Source organism: Chlorocebus sabaeus, chromosome 26 (genome assembly GCF_047675955.1).
Source record: "Chlorocebus sabaeus isolate Y175 chromosome 26, mChlSab1.0.hap1, whole genome shotgun sequence".
In the NCBI taxonomy this organism is placed as follows: domain Eukaryota; kingdom Metazoa; phylum Chordata; class Mammalia; order Primates; family Cercopithecidae; genus Chlorocebus; species Chlorocebus sabaeus.
In genome coordinates, this window is record NC_132929.1 from 15,808,981 (window position 1) to 15,827,134 (window position 18,154).

An 18,154-nucleotide genomic window follows, 5' to 3' on the forward strand; every position below is an offset into this window, starting at 1 on the left:
AGAAGAGCTTGATGATGTGGCTTTTGAGTTTCATCTCAGGCTCTTACCTTCACAGGAACTGGTTTTGTTTTGGGGGATGGGTGTTCTCTACCCATTTTTCCAAAATGCAAGATATCAGGCTAAGATTCCTAAGATGCTCTTAGCCTGTTCATACCCTGTTTGGAACCGTCAGTGGCTCCATCCTATACCCAATCTCTTCACTCCCCAACTTCCCTTTTCACCAAGTCGGCATGCTGCCAGCCCTTCTCAGGCTTCCCTCCCCACCCCACACACACGCCTTGTCACTCCTGCCACCATCAGTCAAATGTTCGCTTGTCTAGAAAGTCTTTACCCAGCCATGGTTTGGGCCCTTTCTCCCCAGGAAGCCTGACTGCACCCTCATTGATTAGTTGGCCACCTTTTCTTCTCAACTCTCACAGGTCTTGATCTGAGACACCCATGTACTACCTGAAGTTATGTTCATTGTTTTCTCCAAGCAGAGCATATGTTTTTAGGGCAGAGCCTATGAGTCCTCTTTGCCATGTACCCTATTGCAGCCAGCTCGGCACATGGCTCACCACTCGGTAAATACTCATTAATCAATTTGCGTGGACAAAAGTTAAGATAACTATTCCACCAGCCTGTGCTTATGAGTCAGTTACTATTGGATCAGATCCTTCTGTCTTTGAAATCAACTATCTCGGGCTTTTTAACATAGCTGAAGACCAGAGTTGTTTTTGTTTTGTTTTGTTTTGTTTTTGAGACAGTGTCTCCCTCTGTCTCCCAGGATGGTGTGCAGTGACATTATCACGGCTCACTGCAGCCGCTACCTTCCAGGCGCAAGCAGCCCTCCTGCCTTGCCGGTTGAATAGCTGGATCTACAGGCATGTGCCACTGACCCCAGCTAATTTTTTTTTTTTTTTTTTTTTTTTTTGTAGAGATGGAGTTTCCCTATGTTCCCCAGGCTGGTCTTGAACTCTTGAGCTCAAGGGATCCTCCAACCTTGGCCTCCCAAAATGCTTGGATTACACAGGCATGAGCCACCACCCAGTCTGAGTATTTTGGATGTATATAATATGGTATTAACTTAGAGTATACTTTGACTATAACAGTGCAAAAAGAATGTGTGTAAAAAAATAAACTAGGGCCGGGCGCGGTGGCTCACACCTGTACTCCCAGCACTTTGGGAGGCCGAGGCGGGCAGATCATGAGGTCAGGAGATCGAGACCATCCTGACTAATGTGGTGAAACCCCATCTCAACTAAAAATACAAAAAATTAGCCAGGCCTGGTGGCGGGCGCCTGTAGTCCCAGCTAGTTGGGAGGCTGAGGCAGGAGAATGGTGTGAACCCGGGAGGCGGAGCTTGCAGTGAGCCAAGATCTCACCACCGCACTCCAGCCTGGGCGGCAGAGCAAGACTCCGTTTCAAAAAAATAAATAAATAAACTAGGAAGCTATATGCTAAATTCAATCCTTCTGTTGTATTAGGATGACAAATTGGTGGTAGGTTTCCAGATTTGGTCATGTACCAATAATTGCTTTTATAATGAAAATAGTAATTTTTCTCCGTATCCCAGGAAAGAAATTACAGTATTTATTTGAACCATACCATGTTATTGAAAGCAATACTCTTACACTGTGGGATCCCAGAAGACAAACTCAGTCAAGTCTACATTATTCTGTATGATGCTGTGGTAAGCATTCAATTACTTACGATGTTGAAAGAGAATACCTTGATGTTGAAAGATAATGACAATAGTTCCTGATGATTTTCTTACCGATGCAGCCATGAAACTGAATTGGGAGTCTTATCTCCTTCCCTCATTGCTCTAAAGTGAAAGAACCAATTGGCTTTAATTGTATCAACAGTTAACAAGTATTGGTTGAGCTTTTGTTCCATCCTCAGTCCTGTGCTACTAATAACCGCTGGAGTGTTTTTCAAAAGGCTAACTTCTAATTTTAAAAGATCAAATTATTTAATTTGTGAGATAGTAAAGTTCTTCACTAACCTACTTATTAAGTCAAGAAATCACTAAGTAATTGGTCCTGATACTTGCCAATAATAATTTCGAAGATAGTTAACATTGACTGAGCCCCACTCTGTGAGCTAGGCATTGTTCTGAGTTCCTCTGATGGATGCACTCACTTCACTCTCACACTAGTGCTGCTATTACCTTTCCTTTACAGCGACCAAGAAGAGTGAGTGTTCGTGTTGAGAGAAACAGTGCGCCTTGCTCTTGATTCTTCCAGTCTTCCTGTGCTTATCAGTAAAGTCATGTGTAGATTTGCATTGATTGAATTAGGGGAGAATGGCTTTGACCTTTGGCGGGGCCTCATTTACCACCTCCTCCCTGTGGGACTGAGGCTATGGTACCTCCAGTTACTCTTCCCTAATTTAGTCACATCATAGTATTCATTACTTTATAGTATATGTGCAGGTACAGAGCTTGGAGGGGGATGCATTGAAAAAATGAATTAGTGATATATTACGATGCTAGGATGGAAGTGAATGCTTATGTTTTCTAATATCTTTTCATGTTAAGTTTTGTTTTCATATTGAATAAGAGGCATCCAGGAGATGTAAGAACTAACAGTGCCAGAAAGTCTATGGTTAAGACAGAGTAGTGGAAGTCCTTACATAATGGCTTATTGTTTTTATACACCAAAAGGATTAACTAGCTTTTCTTTCATCTGGCAGGTACATATCAATGGCCCAGAATTTACTGCTTGTTTCTTAGTGGTTCTTTACTCCCCCTAAAGCTCTGCTGCTATTTGTCAGTGACAGATACAATATGATGTCAGTCAGACACTGGCAGAAACCCCAGGGTTTGTGCGAGGGGCTTCAGCTCTTACTGATTCATGACAGCACATCTGCCAGCATGGGATGAAATGCCCAGAGCCTGGCCTTTGTTAGGGAAGCCCAGAGCAAAATGCCTCCCTCCCTGCCCAAACAAATGCCCTCATTAAACCTGTCCAGATCTGGGTCACCTCACCATTCAGCAAGTACAACTTTCCCCTTTTAATTCTTTTATGTGACGGTTTTTCAGATTTTACAATAAGTTAATTATGGTTTCATGTGAATTGGGGAAAAAACGTTTTCTAATACAGAATTAAATCTATTCTGTACCATTAGGAGCAGTTTGTTCAAAATGAAGGCTGTAATTCTCAGAATTAGCCTGGAAATTGTGTCTTGTTCAGGGCCACATTTGGCGACTCTCATTGTTACCTTTTTCTTCCACATTAGACAGAGAAGCTGACGAGGAGAGAAGTGGAAGCTAAATTTTGTAATCTGTCTTTGTCTTCTAATAGTGTAAGTATTCTTCTAATGGTATTATTACAGCTTTCTCTGTAATTTTGTGATACCAGAAAATGTCACCAAATTCTCGTTGCAGTAGGGTAGCAGCGCTTCCTACTGCCTCGCAGATGTGGTTTTCCCCTTGAGTGTTAGGTACCATGGCAACCTCTGGGCTTAGGAGAAGGGAGAAACTAATGCTGTGATCAAAGAGTGTCTCTCCATGCTTCTTCTTGATATGCTGTAATCATCCTGCTCTTTCTTGATCAGCAAATACTTTTCTTTGACACCCCTTATAGAACTGTGCCTGGTAGAGCCTCCTGCTGAACAGACCTAATACCAGTTGTCCTCTTTTGAATTAGATTTTGCGGGACTAGAAGGAGGCACAGAATTCTGCAAATTCATCTGGGGAGCTACCCTTCCCCTACCTCCATGTCTTCTAACTCCTCAGAGTTGAAATAAAGCTCTTGCTTTTCTGGTATGTCTCTTAATCTTAAAATCTTACATTTGATCCCATCAATAAGGGAGATCTTATGGAGTAAACAGTTTGGTCATATTCTCTCCATAGGCATCAGATTGATCCCAGATCTTTGGTACAGTAACCCACACTTAATTAAGTAGCTGAACAACAGAAGACAACAGGGATTTTGTACATTTTCCTGAATATTTAAATAAGAAAAGTTCTTTTTTAATTTCCCAGAACCCTTCTAGCCTCTTCTCTGACACTCAATTATATGATCTTGTGTTGATCAGCAAAATTCACATATGGGATAGATTAAAATATGATTGTACACAGGGCAGACAGAGTCACTCAATCTTTCGGACACCTACAGTGTGACAGGCACAGTGGCAGGGATACAAAGAGGAGTCCATACACTGCATTCAGCTTCTTAGTTCATATTGGCCTTTAAAAAGCCACAAGGGGATATGCGCAGCACATATCTGCCCTCAACTCTGTAAAACAACTTTCAAAGGGCACACAGAAACCACAGTTCAAAGAAATCACCCCTTTGCAGGTAGGGAAACTAAACCAGATGCATAGCACTAGGAGTTCTGAAAATTGAGCCAGGTTAAATCTTAAATATTTAATATTGGGGGAGATAGTAATGATATGCAAAGTAACCCAACAGCTAAATATCCAAATATGAAGAACAATATACAGTATTTACATATAATCTGAACATGTACACAGCACACACCTATGTGCAGAAATAGTCCCATGTGTAAATAGCACAGAGAATCTGCACAAGACTACCCAGTTCAATGATTCTATACCCAAAGTTTCCAACCCAAAAGGTTAATTGAACTAAAGTCACATTTCAGAACATCTTTTTTTTTTTTTTAAGAAAGTCTTATAAATGTACATTTGGACGTAATAACCACATTGGTTGTTCACATGTCAACTTTTCTTTCTGTTTAATCTCTAACCACTGGTTATTTGATGATGCTAAGCATTAATTAGACATGTGTTTGATTCATTTAAAAACAGAAAAATAGTATCTAATAAAGGCATTTGGTACTTTGATTATTTTGAAATGTACTGTAAGGGTATTAGGAAGGGGAGTAGAAATATTGCCAAAGAGTTTCACATATCTGACCCAGTCCTCTTATTTCACAAATGAGACACCTGAGGCCCAAAGAGATGTTGTGATTTGTCCTGAGTCACATGGAGTTAGTTGATGATAGGGTGAGGACCAAAATCTGGAGACACTGACTCCAGTGCTTGTGATAGTTTATTATTGAAGTAATTTAATGTTCAAATTTATAGAGAAGAAATCATTTTTATTTTCTGAAAAAATATTTTAAACACATGATTTTAAATTTAATTTTTTTTTTTTTTTTTTTGAGATAGGGTCTTGCACTGTCACACAGGCTAAATTACAGTGGCACAATCATAGTTCACTGTAACCTCAAGCTCTTGGGCTCAAGATATCTTTCTGCCTCAGCCTCCCAGTTAATTTTTTTTTCTTTTTTATAGAGGGATTGCAGGCGTGAGCCATTGCACCCAGCCAAAATTTTTATCTTTAATATAGTAAGCAGATTTGTATTAGTCTGTTCTCACACTGCTAATAAAGGTATATCTGAGAGTGGGTAATTTATAAAGGGAAGAGGTTTAATGGACTCTCAGTTCCACATGGCTGGGGAGACCTCACAATCATGGTGGAAGGCAAGGAGGAGCAAGTCATGTCTTATATGAATAGCAGAAGGCAAAGAGAGAGAACTTGTGCAGGGGAACTCCTCTTTATAAAACCATCAGATCTCTTGAGACTTATTTACTATCACAAGACCAGCATAGGAAAGACCCACCCCCATGATTCAATTACCTCCCACTGGGTCCCTCCCATGACACAAGGGAATTGTGGGAGCTACAATTCAACATGAAATTTGGGTGGGGACACAGCCAAACCATATCATTCCGCCAATGGCCCCTCCCGAATTTCATGTCCTCACATTTCAAAACCAATCATGCCTTCCTGACAGTCCCCAAAAGTCGTAACTCATTTCAGCATTAACTCAAAAGTCCACAGTCCAAAGTCCTATCTGAGACAAGGCAAGAACCTTCCTCCTATGAGCCTGTAAACTCAAAAACAAGTTAGTTACTTCCTGAATACAATGAGGGTACAGTCATTGGATGAATACACCCATTCCAAATGGGAGAAATTGGCCAGAACAAAGGGGCTAAAGGCCCCACGCAAGTACAGAATCCAGCGGGACAGTCAAATCTTAGAGCTCCAAAATGGTCTCCTTTGACTCCATGTGTCACATCCAGGTGACGCTGATGCCAGGGGTAGGCTCCCATGGCTTTGGGCAGCTCCCCCTCTGTGGCTTTGCAGGGTACAGCCTCCCTCCTGGATGCTTTCATGGGCTGGCATTTAGTAGGGACTCTGTATGGGGGCTGCAAACCCACATTTCCCTTCTGCACTGCCCTAGCAGAGGTTCTCCATAAGGGCCCCACCCCTGCAGCAAACTTCTGCCTGGGCATCCAAGCATTTCCATACATCCTCTGAAATCTAGGTGGAGGTTCCAAACCTCAATTCTTGTTTTCTGTGCACCTGCAGGCTCAACACCACATGGAAGCTGCCAAGGCTTGGGGCTTGCACCCTCTGAAGCAGCCGTCTGAGCTATACCTTGGCCCCTTTTAGCCATGGGTGGAGCAGCTTACACAGGGCACCAAGTCCCTAAGCTACAGAGAGTGGGGGGGGGGGGCCCTGGGCCCAGCCCATGAAACCATTTTTTCCTCCTAGGCCTCCAGGCCTGTGATGGGAGGGCCTGCCATGAAGACCTCTGACATGCCCTGGAGACATTTTCCCCATTGTTTTGGTGATTAACATTTGGCTCCTTGCTACTTATGCAAATTTCTGCAACTGGCTTGAATTTCTCCTCAGAAAACGGGGTTTTCTTTTCTATCTCATTGTCAGGCTGCAAATTTTTTGAACTTATATGGTCTGTTTTCCTTTTAAAATTGAATGCTCTTAACAGCACCCAAGTCACCTCTTGATGCTTTGTTGCTTAGAAATTTCTTCTGCCAGATACCCAAAATCATCTCCCTCAAGTTTAAAGTTCCACAAATCTCTAGGGCAGGGGCAAAATGCTGCCAGTCTCTTTGCTAAAACATAGCAAGAATCACCTTTACTTCAGTTCCCAACAAGTTCCTCGTCTCCATCTGAGACCACCTCAGCCTGGATTTCATTGACCATATCATTATCAGCATTTTGGTCAAAGCCATTCAACAAGTCTCTAGGAAGTTCCAAACTTTCCCACATTTTTCTGTCTTCTTCTGAGCCCTCCAAACTGTTCCAACCTCTGCCTGTTAACCAGTTCCAAAGTCACTTCCATATTTTTGGGTATCTTTACAGCAGTGCCCCACTCTACCAGTACCAATTTACTGTATTAGTCTGCTCTTGTGCTGCTAATAAAGACATACACGAGACTGGGTAATTTATAAAGGAAAGAGGTTTAATGGACTCACAGTTCCATGTGGCTTAGGAGGGCTCACAATCATGGTGGAGAGCAAGGAGGAACAAGTCATGTCTTACATGGTTGGCAGCAGGCAAAGAGAGAGAACTTGTGCAGGGAAATTCCTCTTTATAAAGCCATCAGCTCTTGTGAGACTTATTCACTATCATGAGACTGTCATGGGAGGGACCCGCCCACATGATTCAATTACCTCCCACTGGATCCCTCCCATGACACATGGGAATTGTGGGAGCTACAATCAAGATGAGATTTGGGTAGGGACACAGCAAAACCATATCAAGATTATAGGAGGCTTTAACATTTTTTGGATTTTTTAAAAATTTAAGTGATTTATGATTAACTCTAAGATTAAGCTATGTCAAGCTTAGCCTTCATTCAGCCCTTAGTTTTCATGTGCCAATTTATGAATGAACTAGGTTCTACTTGCCTACAGTCTTAAAATGGCTATAATTTTGTTTCTTAATAATATCTACTTTAGCTGCTGTGAGTTTTCTTTCTGGCTTCATGACTATGGTTGTTTCCTGCTGAGTACTAGGGACTGTGAGATCAATCATCTCTAGCCACTGCCCTCTTCTTGGGCAGTCAATGAGTACAGCTGGTGAGAGCCAGGATCTGGCATCCAGGTGGGAGGAGAAGGAAGGGGGGAGGATCAGGAGGCTGCCCACAGGAGAAGACATCTCAAGGTTGCAAATAGGAAGGATTCAAGCCAAGGAAGGGAATTTCTAGCTAATTCTGAATTAAAACAAGTCAGACTCTGCCTTCTTGTCCCCCCATGTGTATGCCTGCGGTAACAGGAATTCATGAGAATGAGAAAGGTAAAGAGGAAAAATATTGGCCTGAAAATAGATAATGGAAGCTCTGCTAGTGCCAGGGTCTACTTTGCTGAGTCAGCATTAAGTGTGAGTAAATGTATCTGAATAAAAGTGAACCATTAGTATGTGTCTAAAGCATTCCTGCAAGGTGCTTTCGAGTTGTTGGAAGAGGATAATCCTTAGTCAGGATTGTAGCAAAGGCTAAAATAATCTTTGACCACAAAGATAATCGTATGGTCCCATGTGCTCCCGCTCCTGCAGGTGCACACAGTCGGTGCAAAGGGAGTCTTCCCCTGCCATGGATGGGCAGCTAACTGTGCCCCTTTGCTTTCCAGCTGTGTCGACTCTACAAGTTTATTGAACAGAAGGGAGATTTGCAAGATCTAATGCCAACAGTCAATTCATTAATAAAACAGAAAACAGGTATTGCGCAGTTGGTGAAGTATGGCTTAAAAGACCTAGAGGAGGTTGTTGGACTGTTGAAGAAACTCGGCATCAAGTTACAGGTTTGGCAACAGTTTGATACTGGCAGTACAAATGTGTAGCATTACTAATAGCACAGGGAGGAAATGTGTTTCATTTCACTAATGCTAGTTAGTGTTTTATTTTTCCAGAAAAACTGCTTTCTGTGTTTTGGAGCATTTGATATTTAGTAATAATTTTGGCTTACATCAGGATTTCTTTGCAAGTGCCACTGTTCCTATCATGAAGCAGTTCTTACTGTGTTAGCCTCAGAGAGGTGGTTATTCTTAAAGAGAAGAGAATTTATTTTACATGTCAGGCTATTGTTAAACAGACTTTGTGCTAGATCTTACTAAATATTTTGTTTATGCTAAATAGATTGTTCTGATGCTATTGATGGGAAACACCGTTTTCAGCATTATATTCCACATTCTAACTTTCAAACCCTTGACACATTTGTATGGCATCTCTCTTTATAGGTCTTGATTAATTTGGGCTTGGTTTACAAGGTGCAGCAGCACAATGGAATCATCTTCCAGTTTGTGGCATTCATCAAACGAAGGCAAAGGGCTGTACCTGAAATCCTCGCAGCTGGAGGCAGATATGACCTGCTGGTGAGGGCTTGCCCTTTATTTATTTGTTCTGACTTAATTTTATTTCTTCTCAACTTGTTATTTTGAAATTTTCAAACAAACACCAAAAATTTGAACCAGTATTATCATTGGATACTTCTATTAATATATCTTTCATCTAGGAATAGAAATATAATGTGAACCACATTTGTAGTTGTTTAAACTTAAAAAAAATTATATTATTTTGCAGGATAGTTGCAAAGATAGTATAGAGAGGTCTCATGTACCATTTACTCTCTGTGTGTGTGTGTGTGTGTGTGTGTGTATATATATATTTATTTATTTTTATTTATTTATTTTTTGGAGACAGGGCCTTGCTCTGTCACCCTGGCTGGAGTGCAGTGGCATAATCTTGGCTCACTGCAGCCTCAACCTCCCTGGGCTCAAACGATTCTCTCACCTTAGCCTCCCAAGTAGCTGAGACTACAGGCATGCACCACCACACCCAGCTAATTTTTTGTATTTTCGGTACAGACAGGGTTTTGTCGTGTTGCCCAGGCTGGTCTCAAACTCCTGAGCTCAAGCAATCCACCCGCCTCAGCCTCTCAGAGTGCTGGGTTTACAGGCGTGAGCCACCGCACTGCCCCTTGCATAAGCATAGTAAAATATCAAAACCAGAAAATTGACATTTGTACAATGTATGTACATCATTCTTTTCCATTTTACCATGTGTACATTCCCATAACAACCACCATAATCAAGGTACAGAACTATTCTATCACCACAAAGATTTATGGGTATCAACATCTTATCAATTCAAATGAAATGTAGAAACTTTACCTCCCTGTATGTCTCTTTACCTCATGCCCCATTTATAATATAATTGTCTTAAATATTTCTTCTAATACATTGAGATCCACATCAAACAGTGTTAAATTTTTTACTTTACTGTTAAATATAATTAGAAAACTCAAGGGGAGAAGAAAGTCTGTTGTATTTACCCCAAATTTCTGGTTTGTGATGAGAAATTTGCTGTTGTTTGAATTACTTTTCCCCTATAGGGAAGGTATTTCTGACTTGATGCTTTAAAGATTCTTTTCTTTGTCTTTAGTTTCAAGTTAAATTATGATGTGTCTTGGCATGAGTTTCTTTGGATTTATCCTGTTAAGGGTTTGCTTAGCTTCTTAAATCTATAGGTGTATGTCTTTTGTGAATTTGGGGGATTTCTTCAGGCGTTACTTGTTTGAATTTTTTTTTCAGTCTCACCCTCTTTTTTCTCTCCTTCTATGACCCCAGTGACGTGAATGTCCTTGAGGTTATGGGACATTTTTGTCCAGGCTGATCTCACACTCCTGGCTGCAAGCAATCCTCCTGCCTTGGCCTTTTAAAGCAGTGGGATTATGGGTGTGAGCCACCACACCTGACCTGGAATTTTAACTATTTAGTAACATTAAGTAAAAAGAGACAAGTGGTATCAATTTTATAATATATTTTATTTAACCTAGTATATCCAAAATATTATTTCAACATGTACTCAAACTTCTAAAAATTATTAACAAGGATTTTACATTTTTTTCAAAGTCTTTGCAGCCAGTATGTGTTTTGCATGTACAGCATGTGTCAATCTGGATTAGCTGTATTTCAGATGCTCAGTGGTCACTTGTGACTAGTGGCTGCCATATTGAACAGTTCAGAGTTAGATGTAACATTTGTTAATATTTTTCTAAATTTGCATGTGTGCTTGCTTCTCGCTTTTACTACACACACACATTTCTTTTTGTTGAACTCTTTGATGATGAGCTGCTGACAGAGTGCTCACTCTTTAATCATTGTTTTCCCCGTAATCATATTTTCTTTGCTATTTCATAACCGTAACTGTTTATGTCTCTCCACAGATTCCCCAGTTTAGAGGGCCACAAGCTCTGGGGCCAGTTCCCACTGCCATTGGGGTCAGCATAGCTATAGACAAGATATCTGCTGCTGCCCTCAACATGGAGGAACCTGTAAGTCTGGCTTGGCTTCCCAGCATACTTCAAGGTGTCTTTCTTTTCTAAAAGTATGATTTGCCTTTTGCAGTCATTTACATGGGGCTTCAGATGTGAAAGCTATAGACCCAGGGTTTTGAAACTTACCTTTAATATGGTAGACAAGCCTAAGACTTGATGTCAATCCCTGCATTTCAGTCCTTATCATCTGTTCTCTAGCTGGGTGACCTTAGGCCAGGGGTCCCCAACCCCCGGGCGGCAGACTAGTACCCATCTGGGTTAGGAACCTGTTAGGAACTGGGCTGCACAACAGGAGGTGAGCATCAGGCTAGTAAACATTACCACCTGAGTTCCACCTCCTGTCAGATCAGTGGTGGCATTAGATTCTATAGGAGCATGAACCTTGTTGTGAACTGTGCACGCAAGGGATCTAGACTGCACGCTCCTTATGAGAATCTAACTAATGCCTGATGATCCGAGGTGGAATAGTTTCATTCCAAAACCATCTCCTCCCCACCCCCACACCATCCATGGAAAAATTTTTCTTCCGTGAAACCAGTCCCTGGTGCCAAAAAGGTTAAAGACTTCTGCCTTAGACAATTAATTCATCCTTCCCTAGCCTCACTTTCCTTATCTGTAATGTACCATATAAATGTGAGATGTTATAGTTATTGACAGGCTCTTATCAAAATTTCTTATTCAGGCCAGGCATGGTGGCTCATGCCTATAATCCCAGCACTTTGGAAGGGCGAGGCAGGCAGATCGCTTGAGCCCAGGAGTTCAAGACTAGCCTGGGCAACATAGCAAAACCCCATCTCTACCAAAAAATACAAAAATTAGCCAGGCGTGGTTAATTAGCTATGCACCTGTAGTTCCAGCTACTCAGGAGGCTGAGATGGGACAATCGCTTGAACCCAGGACGGGGAGGTTGTAGTGAGCTGAAATCATGCCACTTGCACTCCAGCTTTGGCAACAGAGCCAGACCCTGTCAAAAAAAAAAAAAAAAAAAAAAAAAAATTCCTGCTGTGGTCTGCAAAGCTAGAAATAGCTTTTTTCCCCCCTTATATTTCAGGCAAGATTAGTTTTCCCAGAGAAAAATAGTATTTTCCTAAATGGCTCAAGGTAGTTGAAATAATTTCTGTCTTGAAAGACTAATATAACATTTTTTTTTTTACTATGGCTGAGCATGGTGGCTCATGCCTGTAATCCCAGTTGTATCCCAATAAGGCCAAGGCAGGTGGATCACTTGAGGCCAGAAGTTTGAGACCAGCCTGGCCAACAAGGCGGAACATCATCCCTACTAAAAATATTTTAAAAAAGAAATTTTAGCCAGGCATGGTGGTGCACGCCTGTAATCCCAGCCACTCTGGAGGCTGAGGCAGGAGACTTGCTGAAACCCAGGAGGCAGAGGTTACAGTGAGCTGAGATCGTGCCACTGTATACTAGCCTGGGCCACAGAGCGAGACTCTGTCTCAGAAAAAAAAAGAAAAAGTTTTTTGACTGTGTCTTTTTTTTTTTTTTTTTTTTTTAACAATGTTGTTTTGAAGCCAGGCCTTCGGCACGCTGCGTTTCTATACAGGATTTCAGGAATGCCCATCCTCCCAAGAATGCTGCCTCCTCTCCTGATGCTGGTTTCATTTCCATGCCTGCAGTCTTGCTCCTCTAACTGTAACCGTTCTGTTTCTGATCCAGGTTACAATAGGCTCTTGTGACCTCCTGGTTGTAAGTGTTGGCCAGATGTCCATGTCCAGGGCCATCAACCTAACCCAGAAACTCTGGACAGCAGGCATCACAGCAGAAATCATGTATGACTGGTCGCAGGTAATGGGACAAAAGGCACCTGTGAGTGAAGTGCGAATAGCTATGGCTCTCATGGCAAATATCCTCTGCACCTTTAGACTGTCAGACTCTGTTTATCTCTGTAATTCGAGTCGCCTCCTGTGTTAGTTTCTGATTGCTGCAGTAACCAATTACCACAAACTTACTGGCTTAAACACATATTTATTATCTTACATTTCTGGAAGTCAGAAATCCAAAAGCACTTTCACTGGGTTAAATTCAACAGGGCTGGCTCCTCTGGAAGCTCTAGGGGAGAGTCTGTGTCCTTGCCTTTTCCAGCTCCTAGAGGCCTCCTGCATTCCTTGGCTCATGGCTTCTTCCTCCATCATCACACTCAACAACGAAGCACCTCCTTCCTCGCTGACCTGTGCTTCTGTTCTCACTGTCCAGCTCTCTCATATATGCACCCTGTGATTACACTGAGCCCACCCAGATAATCCTGGTTGATCACTCACAGGTTCTAGGAATGAGGATATGGACACCTTTGCAGGGCTGTACACCAGCCTACCACACTTGTGAAGGCACTCGGTGCTTAGTGTGTTTTGAGCTCTGTATCCTGAGACCTCCCACAGCATGCAGGCCTGACACTTGCCATGGGTGTAGAGGTGTGGAAAGTGGCACCCAGGACACATGCCTGCCCTTTGGAATGGGGGGTGTAAGCAGATCATAGAAGGGGTACACTTCCAGGAGATCATCCAGGTTGTACCCACATTCGCCCACACTAAAAGTGCCCCAGAGCATGGCGATGACCAGGGACACAGACCCACCACCCTCCCACCTGCTCTGTTTACATCACCTGCCGGGAGGCTTCTGAAGCTGCTACTGTTTACTCGTGTGTGTGTGTGTGTGTGTGTGTGTGTGTGTGTGTGTGTGGTATCAAAATTCATATCAGAAGTGTACTGAGCAACAATTTTTTTTTTTTTTTGAGACGGAGTCTCGCTCTGTCGCCCAGGCTAGAGTGCAGTGGCTGGATCTCAGCTCACTGCAAGCTCCGCCTCCCAGGTTTATGCCATTCTCCTGCCTTAGCCTCCCGAGTAGCTGGGACTACAGGCACCCGCCACCTCGCCCGGCTAGTTTTTTGTATTTTTAGTAGAGACGGGGTTTCACTGTGTTAGCCAGGATGGTCTCGATCTCCTGACCTCGAGATCCGCCCTTCTTGGCCTCCCAAAGTGCTGGGATTACAGGCTTGAGCCACTGCGCCCGGCCTTGAGCAACAATTTTTAATCATTTGACAGAACAGTGTCCTCTTCTACTTGTTCACTTGTTTCATAAATCATTAGAGAAGTGTTCTGTCCTGCAGTAAAATCCAAGCCTAGTGGTCAGTGACCTCAGTCCTGTACAGTGGCATCCCGCAGGCTTCTCTGCCCTGTCCTGGTTTGTTTCTTCAATTCTGCTTTTCACCTTCCCTTATTTCCTTCGTTTCCTTCATTTTCCTCAGAGGCTTTTTCAGTGTGTGTGTGTGTGTGTGTGTGTGTGTGTGTGTGTGTGTGTGTGTTGTGTTGTATAATTTGGGGCATCTTTTATTAAGTCTTGAAGCTTTTGAAAACCTCTTACTATTGATTGATTATTCATGGCCCCTTAGAACAATCATGAAGGTAATGAAGACAAGAGAGGCCTTGTTCCTCCCTTGAATTCTGTATGCTTCTTCCATAATATTTCTATCCCCCTGAAGTCAGCACATTTAGTAATTCACATTGAGAATATAATTGGAAACAGTATTTTCATTCTCCTTAATTACTTAAAGCTGTTCCAGGTGCTCTGTGTTTATTTTCTACACTATGTTTGTTTGTTTCAGTCCCAAGAGGAATTACAAGAGTACTGCAGACATCATGAAATCACCTATGTGGCCCTTGTCTCGGATAAAGAAGGAAGCCATGTCAAGGTAAAGACGCCAGAGATTTTTTTTTTTGTTTAATACTTTAAGTTCTAGGATGCATGTGCACAATGTGCAGGTTTGTTACGTATGTATACATGTGCCATGTTGGTGTGCTGCACCCATTAACTCGTCATTTGCATTAGGTGTATCTCCTAATGCTATCCCTCCCTGCTCCCCCCACCCCACAATAGACCCTGGTGTGTGATGTTCCCCTTCCTGTGTCCAAGTGATCTCATTGTTCAGTTCCCACCTATGAGTGAGAACATGTGGTGTTTGGTTTTCTGTCCTTGCGATAGTTTGCTGAGAATGATGGTTTCCAGCTGCATCCATGTCCCTGCAAAGGACATGAACTCATCCTTTTTTATGGCTGCATAGTATTCCATGGTGTATATGTGCCACATTTTCTTAATCCAGTCTGTCATTGATGGACATTTGGGTTGATTCCAAGTCTTTGCTATTGTGAATAGTGCCACAATAAACATACATGTGCATGTGTCTTTATAGCAGCATGATTTATAATCCTTTGGGTATATCCCCAGTAATGGGATGGCTGGGTCAAATGGTATTTCTAGTTCTAGATCCTTGAGGAATTGCCACACTGTCTTCCACAATGGTTGAACTAGTTTACAGTCCCACCAACAGTGTAAAATTGTTCCTATTTCTCCACATCCTCTCCAGCACCTGTTATTTCCTGACTTTTTAATTATTGCCATTCTAACTGGTGTGAGATGGTATCTCGTGGTTTTGATTTGCATTTCTCTGATGGCGAGTGATGATGAGCATTTTTTCATGTGTGATCCCTTCCTTACTCCTTATACAAAAATTAATTCAAGATGGATTAGAGACTTAAATGTTAGACCTAAAACCATAAAAACCCTAGAAGAAAACCTAGGCAATACCATTCAGGACATAGCCATGGGCAAGGACTTCATGTCTAAAACACCAAAAGCAATGGCAACAAAAGCCAAAATTGACAAATGGGGTCTAATTAAACTAAAGAGCTTCTGCACAGCAAAAGAAACTACCATCAAAGTAAACAGGCAACCTACAGAATGGGAGAAAATTTTTGCAATCTACTAATCTAACAAAGGGTAGGTTCTATCCAGAACCTAACAAAGGGTAGGTTCTAACAAACCTAACAAAAACCTAACAAAGGGTAGAATCTAACAAAGGGTAGGTTCTATCCAGAACCTACAAAGAACTCAAACAAATTTACAAGAAAAAAACAAACAACCCCATCAAAAAGTGGGCAAAGGATATGAACAGACACTTCTCAAAAGAAGACATTTATGCAGCCAACAGACACCAGAGATTTTTTACAATTCAGTAGTCAGGTGTTAACCTGTGGAATACCTGCCTTCACACTGAGGCCCCGGGCCGTGTAGGTGGCTGGAAATCCATTCCCTCTGCTCTCCCTTTCCATTGTTGGGTTTCTTACTGAGGAAAATGTGTATAAAATAAGAAAGAGAGTCCACCTTCATTAAAGCTTTAAAAAGCAAAACAAACAAAAAAACTGGCTGTGGTTTTTTCCTACTTTTCTTCTCTTGTTCTCTTTTTCCATCTAAGAAAATAAGAATAAGTAAAGTTGATTTCTGCTGATAGGCCTATCCTCTCACTGCTTTGTAACCAGTTTTACTTTTTATGAACTCAAAGTGTTCATAAATATACCACCTCTTAACCTTTATTTCTAATTATTTTTAAAGGGAAAAAAAACTTTCTTAAAAATATTTTTCTCTTCTAATGTTTTTGTTTGGTTTTGATATCAGGGTAATGCAGGCCTTATAAAATGAGATGGAGAGTGCTCTCTCCTCTTCTGTTTTCTGTAAGATGTTGTATACAATTGATATTAGAAGTCCAACCTCAAATATTTCTACATAGAGAGCTATTCTGGTCACCTCTTTCTTCTAGAGGCAGCTTTGGTAGTTTATATCTTTCCCAGAACTTTTCCATTTCATCTGAGTTTTCAAATATTTCCCTGTTATTGTTTCACTGTCTCCAGGATCTGCAGTGTTGCTCTCTCCTTCAGACCTGATACGGGTAATTTGTGTCTTCCCTCTTTTTTGTCTAATCAGCCTGGCTAGAGATTGATCAATTTTGTCTTTCCAAGAACCAGCTTGTGGTGTCATTGGTTTTTCTGAGTTTTTATTTGCTCCTGTGTTTTCTCTTTTATTCATCTCCACTCTTACCCATTACTATTTTCTTCCTTTTGCTCATTTTGGATTTAGTTGATTCATTTTTTAGTTTTTTCAGGTAGAACTTTAGAGGAGGAATTGACAGACTACAACTTGGGCCAAATTCAGCCTGTAGCCTACTTTTATATGTCTGTGAACTCAAAGTTTTTACATTCTTTGTTAAAAAGCAACAACAAACAAAGGAGAGTGTGTGACTCAAACTATGTATGTCCTGCAAAGCTTAAAATATTTCCTATCTGGTCCTTTACAGAAAAAAATTCAAAGCTTTGTTATTATACATATTTAGGATTTTATATCTTCTTTATGAATTGTCTTCATCATTATAAAATATTCCTTATCCCTGCTAATATTTCTTGTTCTGAAATCTTTTGGTTAGTGTTTATATCACTACCTTTCTCCATCCTTTTATTTTTAACCTGTCTTTTTTTTTAAAGAGATGGGGTCTCATCATGTTGCCCAGGCTGGCCTTGAACTCCTGGGTTCAAGTGATCTTCTCACCTCAGCCTCCAGCTGGGATACAGGTGTGTGCCACTGCACCGGGCTAACTTAGCTATCTTTATATTTAAAGTGAGTTTCTTATACACAGTCACTAGATTGACTTTTCTTCTTTTCTTTTTTTTTTTTTTTTTTTTTTTTGAGATGGAGTCTCACTGTGTTGCCCAGGCTGGAGTGCTGTGGCGCAATCTCGGCTCACTGCAAGCTCCGCCTCCTGGGCTCAAGCGATTCTCCTACCTCAGCCTCCTGAGTAGCTGGGTTTACAGGCACACACCACCACACCCGGCTAATTTTTGTATTTTTAGTAGAAACAGGGTTTCACCATGTTGGTCAAACTGGTCTCAAACTCCTGACCTCATGATCCACCCACCTCGGCCTCCCAAAGTGTTGGGATTACAGGTGTGAGCCACCGTGCCCGGCCTCCTTTTTTTTGTTTGTTTTTTAGTTTTTTTGTTTTTTTGTTTTTTCTAACTCTGAGAATCCTGGCTCCTTTTTTTTCTTTTTTTTTTTTTTTTTTTTTTGAGACAAGGTCTCACTCTGTCACCCATGTTGTAGTGCAGTGGCATGATCTTGGCTCACTGCAACCTGTCTCCCAGGACCAAGTGATCCTCCCACCTCAGCCTCCTGAGTAGCTGGGACTACAGGCACGCGCCACTGTGACTGGCTCATTTTT

General features: G+C 41.7%; 1 protein-coding gene across 1 annotated transcript in view; it reads left to right on the forward strand.

Annotated features, from left to right (window-relative positions):
• The window catches only part of EIF2AK4 (eukaryotic translation initiation factor 2 alpha kinase 4), a 105,656-nt gene that overhangs the window by 76,504 nt on the left and 10,998 nt on the right, over nt 1-18,154 (forward strand). Inside the window, exons 26-32 of the mRNA XM_008017075.3 lie at nt 1,556-1,672; nt 3,223-3,288; nt 8,396-8,566; nt 9,002-9,136; nt 10,990-11,097; nt 12,772-12,900; nt 14,714-14,800. Of these exons, the coding sequence (XP_008015266.3) occupies nt 1,556-1,672; nt 3,223-3,288; nt 8,396-8,566; nt 9,002-9,136; nt 10,990-11,097; nt 12,772-12,900; nt 14,714-14,800 (813 nt within the window). The remainder of the gene's footprint in view (nt 1-1,555; nt 1,673-3,222; nt 3,289-8,395; nt 8,567-9,001; nt 9,137-10,989; nt 11,098-12,771; nt 12,901-14,713; nt 14,801-18,154) is intronic.